Source organism: Arachis duranensis, chromosome 5 (genome assembly GCF_000817695.3).
Source record: "Arachis duranensis cultivar V14167 chromosome 5, aradu.V14167.gnm2.J7QH, whole genome shotgun sequence".
Lineage (NCBI taxonomy): Eukaryota > Viridiplantae > Streptophyta > Magnoliopsida > Fabales > Fabaceae > Arachis > Arachis duranensis.
Window position 1 is genome coordinate 106432177 of NC_029776.3, and position 9302 is coordinate 106441478.

The window sequence follows — 9302 nt, forward strand, 5'->3', positions numbered from 1 at the left end:
TTTGGCTGCTCTAATTTAAGTCTAAAGCATTCACACTAACCAAATTATTATGATAACCACTATTTCAAGGATAGATTTAGAAAGCTCACTTCTTGAAAACAAAGGCTCAGTTATATATCTCATAGCACGCATATAAAGCACAATGAAAAGAAAAACGAAAGAGACAAATAACAAGACAGAAGTAACCAATTAGATGAGATAATAGATACATGATCATGTCTAGGTTACCATTAAAAACTAATAACCACAAATATTAGTTCAAGACATATTAAAGAAGAGAAATAGATGAATCTTTAAGAGGTAAAAAGAAAAAAAGAATCCTTGTAAAAGAACTGCTATTAGTTATTAGACTGATAACATGACTAAGTATAAAAAAAATTGGTCTGAAAGCTACATATCCAACAAAGAAGCATAGTGAACATCATTAACCATGTTACTGTCATATGACATTGACAAGTGACAACTAACTCTTGAGCAGAAAAGGGAATTTGCATTTAGCGTCTTGTTCTAAGAAAAAGTCAGTACAAAATTTCTTTAATTCCCCCTGAATAAAATACAGCAGAGTTTGCCTTTGCTTTAAAAACATATTAACTCCCACAAACTTAGGTTCTAAATGAGCAGTTCGCTGGTACCATATCATCCCTATGCTACAAACGCAGATACATGCATCAAATATTGCATTTTATATAACAGTAAGATCTGAGTATGGATGGAAACAATATAAACAAAATAATATATATCATCATACAAAACACCAAAAGGCGTACAAGTCATCATATCATAAACTAAATATGACAGTTGGGGAATTTCAATATTAAGCTAGAAAGAAGAGGAGAAAGTGGTGTTTTGACTTTTGAGTTACCACCTATGAAATAAAAATACAAAGAGGTTTCATATTTGTGATCCCTCTTGCACGTTAATAAGCAACATTTACTAGTAGTTCTTTCTCCCCAAACATCATCAATGATAGAAAACAATAATTTCAGAATAATGTATTGAACATTTCTTTTTCTTTTCTTTTTTTTCCCCCCTTTATTTATATATAACTTATTGAAAAAATTTCTTATATACATATCCATCAAAAACTCACAATCCCAGTTAACCCCGTTGCCCTCTTCGTGCAGTAGGGGGCAATTTCTCTGAAGGGCCAGTAGGAAGCTTTTGTCCAGTCTCTCTTTCAATCCTCTTCTTGAGCTCTCTTAGTATACGGATTTGTCCCAACTTCTCAGGAGACAATTTATCCCAATAAATTCCTGTAGTGAACATTTTAGTCTGTCTCTTTGAGAAAACGAAAAATTTAAGTTATGCATCCAATAGATAGGAGGAGAAAAAGAAAAAAAGAAAAACTACGTTGTTCAAGGTTGAACACTAGTACAGATATTACATGTTTTCAATGGCATTACAATGATTAAAAACAAGGCACGGTTAGCAAAATGACAATACTAAATCTGGATGGCACTGTTCTAACCAACCTTGAGGCTTTGGAATAGATGTGTTCGTGAAGATGACTTGGGTTGGTGTGCAAATGATATCCACCGGCACATCATGGATTAACAGCTTTTCAACTGGAATATCATCCACTAATTGGCAATCATGCACTGCAAGGGTAGTTATCACTGATGTTATATCCAAGTATACATTATATTTTAACAAAGAGAAATTGTAATCCATAAGTCTTAAGACATCAAGAATAAACTGGTAATGCATACCACTAGACATTATGATATCATTATCGTAGAACTGAAAAGATTGCATCATAGGGTGAATATAATCTACTTAGCAGTTCAGTGTTTGTGCAATCAAATGACTTCACTAATCAAAGGTGCTTCACCTTCCTTAATGTAACTTCCTCAAAACAATAGGATATCATAGAGGTTAGACAACTATTTAAAAAAATACAAATAATATGCAATTATGTAAATTAGCTCTTATAAAGTAGAGAAATGTTTCCTTTTGTAAAAACAAAAATTTGAGGTTTTACAAACAAGTTTTTGTCATATTCATGCTTGAATCATGAATATGAGCTAAGGATATACATTAATTTACTCTTGTCCTCAATTCGTTTTAGTTTCACAAAATCATATTATGGCAAAGGAAAGTTGAGTAGTAAGAATCAAAATTACCAGAGGTGACAACTGGGGTTGAATCATCAATAGCTCCCATATACCGCAGCATACCATATTCAAGTTCTGCAAATCCCTGCACTTCATACCTTTCCCATTGGAATTCACAATCATATATGTTGCCAAGGAAATATACTTTACTTTTATAGCTCTAGCCTTTAATGGATAAGCAACCCAAATACATGGAAGAATAAACATGACATAATAAGAAAGTTAAAAGACATGAGCCGAACCTCTCCTTTCCCCAGTCGAGCACCTGTCTTTGGATCAACAGCAACGGATCCAATAACAATAACATCTACTTTTATCTTTTCATCTAACCCAATTGGCCGTCCGTGCTTGGCAACCCCAACAGAAGTGCAGGCTTCCTTGATGGTACCCGGAGGTAACATATTGGATTCAAGTATAGAGAAAAATCCTGTCCTTAAGCGTGGCTGAGGAGTTAACAACTTCTTTCCATCTGCAAGTGAAGATCCAATTTTAACTTTGAACTGCTCAATGTCCAACATGACAAGTTCTAAGCTGAGCCATTTTATGCAATCATGTATAGTTGAACATACAACTGATGATGCAAGCATCACACTTCCACTAACGATGACCCTATATAATTTTAAAATCCATTGTGCTTTATCACCATTTCTCAGCACCCTATAATATATACCAAGACATCTCAAGCTGTGAAATTAAGCAACAAAGTAAAGAAGACACCCATGAAGCAACTTCTTCTTATGGTATCAAACCTGAGAGAGTGAGAAACCTGACTTGTTTCTGAGGAGAATCTGGATTAACCTTGACACACTGCGCAGCTTGAAACACATCTAGCGACCTCATCTGTCAAAATTGACAATTCAGCTCAACTCATAAGAACACATTCAGTTCTCAATCACTCTAAACGGAAAGCACTTATGAAAAGTTTAGAAATTAACCACTACTTCACTTAACTACTCAAAAAAAATATGATTTTGGAACTATAAACTAAATGCCAAACAATTGTTATTATCACAATAGGATGATATAGAACACTAAAATTAACATAATTTACCTTACAACAACAAAGTATAAACGGAAAAGAGAAAACATTAAACCTTATCAGCAGCAGAGGAAGCGCCAACGAAATTGGGAATGCGGTGATGAACAGGCCTTGGATTCTGAGCAAAGTTGTGAGCTTCCATGGAATCCCAAATCCTCTTTCGGATGATCCATTTCCAAGCCTTGGGATCGTTGCTGTCAGAGATGGAAGCTTGGCCTTGTTGAGCCATGGCGGAGCGAGCTTCAGCGTCGAGGGCCAACCTCTCCGCCTCGAAAGCAGCTTCGTCCAAAGCGGCGCCGTTTGTGTTGGTGGCTTCCAGCTTCAACCACCGGCGACTGCGACGATTAAACCCTAAAATTGTGTTGCGGAGAGAGAGAGCGTTGGTGTTGGTGTTGTTGAGAATGAGGAAGGGATGCGATAAACGGAGTGCATGTAAATCCATGTTTGTAAGCTTCTTCACCTTACAGAGCTACACGTTACAAGTTACAACTTTCTATTCTTAGATTTTCATTTTTATCTTCTTTTTCTTTTTTGGTTTATTATATACTTTATTTATTTTATTATTGAATTGTGTTAGGCGAATATGTTTTAATTCTTTTTTTCAGTGGGTTAAAGTTTGAATTCTGAGTATATCAAAAAAAAAAAAAACTGATGTCACTATATTTTCTCAATGTGTACTCATTAATCAACATTATAACCAAATTGAATTGGTTAAGTGATTAGCTTATTCGCTATTTAAGTAACTGTTGAGAGATTCAAATTCCATTTGTGTATACAACTATACATCAAATAATTGTTGAGAGATTCAAATTCTATTTGTGTATACAACTATACATCATTAACATTAGTCCTTGGTTTGTTTGGCTATAAATACTTTGAGAAATAAAAAAAATCATTAAGCCCGGTCCGACCGGAAGATCCGGCCCGACCCCAAACACTTTAGAGGTTATTTTGGTGTGATTTTACCGGGTCTAGGGTTGGGTAAGGGTCTCAAAAATAGATCCGTTCATTATTTTGGGTCGGCTTTGCGCCATGTTTTGGGTCACCCGAAGTCGGCCCGGTGACCGAATCATCATACACAATTAATATTTTGTGTTATTAGTGATGGATGATGGCTATTCTTATGTGGAAGTTAAGTATTGTAAACATTAATATTTTGTGTTATTAGTTATTATAAGACTATAAGTTAATATTTTATGTTTAAAATGCATAAAATTTTAGACTAATGCATAATATTGTATTATTTATATTGATTTAAATATTTGGTGTTATTAGACAATATTAGTATTGATTATGGTTATGCTTTAATTTTAAGAAGAGTTGGTTCTTGTTATATTTTTCTAAGTAAATTTTACCATGTCAAATAATGGTTGGAGTCTTGGAAATTTGGATATTTTCACATACTAGCTTATAAGAAGGTATCAATGTAATGTAATGTTAACGGCTCGATTTTCACCCAGTATAATCGTGACTCGAAATTATATAGATTTCATCAGGTTTAGAGTCGGGTTCGAGTCTAATAAATATGTCCAGTATATATTTTGGGCCGGGTCTGAGTCACATCAAACCCGGTTTCACCCGGCCCATGCACACTCCTAGTGGCGAGATGTTCAAGTGTTTAATATCAAATATTGTAATAAGCTTGTTTTCATATAATCCTAAGTTGAAATGATAGTACATCCATTCCTATTGTATTTCATCATATTTGGAGTTCTTATGACCCAATTCACTTTCTTTTTCTTCTAGTTTTAACAATTATTCACATAATTTAAGATAAAAATGATGATTGAATACCCATTTTCGAAGATGACAAACCAACATCAAAAGTCAAAACTATTGAATTGCATGAAAAAAAGGAGCAAAGATACAGGGTCCAAGCAAAGATTCATTCCTAAATGCTGCTACGTTCTTCATTCTTTAAATGGAGGTTGAGACCTGAGGGTGAGGGAAGATCAGAATATCACACAGAACATAAGATGATATTTGAACATGATCTCAATCCATGTGCATCTAAGGAAGAAAGATGTGGCGGGAAAAGGTAGGAGGAGAAGGAGGAAGAGAGGAAAAGGTTTGTTTCTTTTTCAGTTGTTGGAGAAGGAAAATTGACATGGATTGAGAATACAAAAGGAAGAGGCCTACTTAACATAAATTAAGAACATGTACAACAATAATTTCATAAACATAAGGTAGTAGATTTGCCCCTCTCTATGTAATCACAAATCTATCCCCACTCCCATTATGTCAGAACCTAAAGATCTAGTATTAGAGGGAATGAAGATGAGAAGAGAAATGATTAAAAGTGAAATGAGAAGTGAGAACAGGTTTTATCTGTATATTAATAAGCAATTCAACCATTACAAGACAATGAAAGTGGCATCATCTGCATAAATATTATCCTTCCCAAGTTCAGAATCCTTGTCCCAAATAAGCTTAAGAACCGTAAGACGGTAGCGCTCGAGTCGGTAGCAAAAGTCTCGATCAAATGTTCTGCAGCTGAGAAAAGGAGATTCGAATCACCGAGCCAGAAAGTGGGCTTGCATGCTTGCAGACAAGGGCCTCGGTAGCCTGCTCCTCAGTTTCAAACTGAACAAGAGCCTGCTTTTTTCCATTCATCTCAAAGACCTTGCTGTTGACAATGGTTCCGTGCTCCTCCACAAGGCTTACAATGTCCTCTTCAGTGATGTCTTGTGGGAGGGTTGACAAATGGATCATCTTGGTTGGCGAGCAGCAATACCGGTAGTTTTTAGCAGCATTGCGATTGAACCGGTTGAGATTTGAATTCACATACTCGTGTGTTTCGGCACCTTGGGTTATATTCGGATGCTTCGAGAAGTTGACCTCCAATCGCTTCCCGAACAACATAGCTCCCTACATTGGAGAGATAGTATTAACCATAAAAATCACAAGTACCTCTAGTAAAGATATAAGCACCTAAGTAACAAACCTTGAGAAAATGTACTGCCAATTCGGCTTGGAAACCATCCCCCATTTGGATAAGCGCATGATCTGGTTTGTTCCTAAGAAGTTTGATTCTGACAATGTTCCCATAAATGGAGAACAAGTTGAACAGTTTATCTTCATCTATTCTCTGAAATAAACAGAGTTTGAGCCAACTTTAAATAAAAAAGGAGGAAAAGAGGAGAGAGAGAACTTTATAGCAGAATGCAGAAATTCCAGGACAACATGCTTACATCAGGATTGAGATTTGCAACAAGAATTGTACACCTGTCGTTTGTTCCGGTTATCCCAGGAGGCAAGCCTCCCCCAAAGGCAGCTGCAATTGCTGCAGCATTGGCCATCTATAAAATTAAAAACAAATTGGTAAAAACTCAAATTAATAATAGTTTCAAGATCAGAAAACTCAATCTCCAAAATCAGTTACGAATAATCCAGCAAGCCTGGTGTTTAGTACATTCACCAATGTTTCTTCAAATGCAAAAAATAAATAAAAAAAGGAGACATAAACCATTAGGCATTTCAAATGCTACTTTGCATGAAATGCCAAAAGGATAATGACTTCCTATATATTCAATAGTGCATCAAAATTAGCAAATAGTGACTTCGACTTGGCTTGAAAGGTACCCCACCTGTGAATATCCTCCAGCTGTGAAAAAAGAGAAAAAGAAAAGAAAAATTTTAGCGCATAATATTTAATAAAAACTAGCACATAATACAAACACGACAAACCAATCAAAGCAACTTAAAAGGTTTAGCACCTCCTCTACCTCCAGAACCTTGAACACCATACATGCTTCCTGCATCACCATATCCAGGCTATTTCGTAGAAGATGAAGGAAGAAAAATATATTAGAATGGGCTATCCAAAAGATCAACAAGAAATTTTGGTTGATAAATAGATAAAGAAAAGAGTCACGCAGAGCATACTTGTGAAGATCGGCCTTTCTGCTCTGTTGGAAGATTTGGGTTTGTGAAGTCCCTGCGGAACATTATTAAAAAACACAGAAACAATGAATACGAAATGTAAATAAAAGATATTGAAGTAGGAAAAATTAAATGTTAAAAAAGAAAGAACCAACAAAATCACCTTGATCGATCATTGTTGTAGTTCACTTGTAATTCATCAAGGCTGCAATTAACAATGAATTTAACATCCAAAAGTAGTAAGTTTTAGAACCCAGAAACCAATTAATGATGAAATTGCTTGAGATAAATTTAACCTACTTCGAGAACTGAATGTCCAGTTGACAGCAACCATCATATATGTTGCGTCCCTAGAATTTTTCAGAAATATAACCATAATATTAGCAAGCCAATATCAGAATTAACAAGCCAATTAATTAGTGCCTAGCTCCTAGTAAATTGTAAACAACCTGAAGTGTACTTCTAGCGGTAACAGCACTTTGACGTGATTGATACTGGATGAGAGCCTGAAAGCCTACACAGTTTTGCAAATACATGATGAAATTTACAGTAGAATACACAAAAATGCTAAAAATAAAAATAAATTTGCAGAAGCATAAAAAATTTGCTAATATTAATGAACAATCTTCCATCATTTTCCAATGACCTACAAAAAAGAACAACCAAAGTATTCATCTATTCCAAAATACCATTCCCTCATCCACCGAGTTAAAGCCCAAGGCAAAAGAAAAGAGTGGAAAAGCGAATAGGTAAAAGAAAGAAAGAGAGGGAGAATCCAAGAGAATCTAACCAGCTGACTTCTGAAATGTTACAATCTTTTCAACATATCCGTGGGGGGAAAACACTTGATGTAGCACATCCACTGTTATAGGATACAGCATGTGGTGAATTGTAACTAAGAGAATTCGATTTGGCTGTGCATCCAGCAGTTCCCAACAAACTACAGAAGATACTAACTTAACAGAACCCACTTCAATGGAACTATATAAATAGTATAGAGGAAAGTCTCGCATTAAAAACTAAAAAATGTGACTGCCAAAATAAAAAAGAAGCTTACTGATGTTTCATATTTTACATAATCAACAAGCCCGGGCATATTTTATCATGTTTAAGAAAATATTATAAAATGCCAACCTCATCTTCACGTCCTTGATTTTGATCCATTGTAGTTAGTTCTTGATGTGAGGAAAACTGGACATAAACATTTCTCCCCCTGGAATGAAACAAAAAGACAATTAGATTATTACGGCAATATTCTAGAACTCAATGCGAACAAGGAGCACCCTTCCGAATCTCTAAACATGATGTCCAAGGTCAAGCTATCAAAATACCATTCAATGAAATACCATAAAGGATTTAAAAGAGATGTGACATAATATATTTATACCTAATGCTAGGCTGAACATTTGCATAAAATTGTAAAGCACTAATTGCGGACGGAACATCTTGCATTTGGAGAAGAGCCTACAAGGATGATAGATAGTGCGATATAACTAATTCAGCTGAAATTTCAAAAAGCAAGGAAAACACATGGTCTAATTTGAAGGCATAAAGAAACCTGATTTTTAGCACGCAACATAACAAGCTTTGTGATGACTCCAAAAGGCTGAAATAGCTGAAGTAAATCATTCTGCAATCAACAGAGTAACAATACAATATACATAAATCATTTGAGAGAAATTCAAAACACAGCTTAGAATGAAGTGACTATAATTAGAATCCACAGTTCCACATTAGAGCTAAAGAAAAAACTGTCACTATAAATAACAGAAAATGGAATGTAGAACTGAATCAACTGATTACAAGATGGTCTTAAGAAAAGTTACTTCCTTTCAGAAAAAAAGTGAATATCACAATATAGATATGATGATCATGTTACAAAACAATGGAATAATATACACCAAACAAAGTAGCAAGAGAGAGAGAGAGAGAGAGAGAGAGAGAGAGAGAGAGAGAGGGAGAAAGAATATACTTCAGATATCTCATGCCCCACATTTCGAACGTGAATGACCTTGGAAGGTTCAGCCATTGCAAATTACCTATAAAAACAATGAAAAAGGGAATATTTTTTGTTAACATTCTTCCCAATTTAAGGATAGCAACAAACCCCAAAAAGTTCTTTAGTAAAATTTGGGCATGCATTGAATTGAAATGCTAACTCTCTAACTCAACAAAGGTACAAAATATTCACCCATTACAATTTCTTTGCAAAACTCAATTGACAATATTCCAGATTCGAATTCCAAATTTTGTAGATCGCTTTAAAA

The 9302-nt window shown here is 35.0% G+C and overlaps 2 protein-coding genes across 4 annotated transcripts in view; both read right to left on the reverse strand.

The window, feature by feature from the left end:
- Positions 1-717: 717 nt before the first annotated feature.
- LOC107491607 (5-formyltetrahydrofolate cyclo-ligase-like protein COG0212) lies at positions 718-3664 on the reverse strand. The gene is made up of 6 exons (XM_016112489.3): positions 3209-3664; positions 2864-2954; positions 2357-2583; positions 2124-2199; positions 1473-1598; positions 718-1253 (listed from the first exon to the last, which is right to left on the reverse strand). Exons 1-6 carry the CDS (start codon positions 3593-3595, stop codon positions 1099-1101), a joined length of 1062 nt encoding a protein of 353 aa, XP_015967975.1. The 5' UTR covers positions 3596-3664; the 3' UTR covers positions 718-1098.
- A 1608-nt stretch (positions 3665-5272) lies between these two features.
- Positions 5273-9302, reverse strand: part of LOC107491606 (polypyrimidine tract-binding protein homolog 3) — a 4381-nt gene continuing 351 nt past the window's right edge. For 2 of the 3 annotated variants that reach the window (XM_016112487.3, XM_052262256.1), the window contains exons 2-15: positions 9008-9074; positions 8594-8665; positions 8423-8499; positions 8170-8248; positions 7826-7949; positions 7485-7549; positions 7336-7385; positions 7199-7240; positions 7039-7090; positions 6870-6927; positions 6741-6757; positions 6345-6452; positions 6098-6241; positions 5273-6021 (exon numbers count right to left, since the gene is read on the reverse strand). In XM_016112487.3, coding sequence (XP_015967973.1) covers positions 5632-6021; positions 6098-6241; positions 6345-6452; positions 6741-6757; positions 6870-6927; positions 7039-7090; positions 7199-7240; positions 7336-7385; positions 7485-7549; positions 7826-7949; positions 8170-8248; positions 8423-8499; positions 8594-8665; positions 9008-9064 — 1335 coding nt within the window. In that variant the 5' untranslated portion in view covers positions 9065-9074 and the 3' untranslated portion in view covers positions 5273-5631. The remainder of the gene's footprint in view (positions 6022-6097; positions 6242-6344; positions 6453-6740; positions 6758-6869; positions 6928-7038; positions 7091-7198; positions 7241-7335; positions 7386-7484; positions 7550-7825; positions 7950-8169; positions 8249-8422; positions 8500-8593; positions 8666-9007; positions 9075-9302) is intronic. The other variant, XM_016112488.3, reaches the window with a different exon arrangement.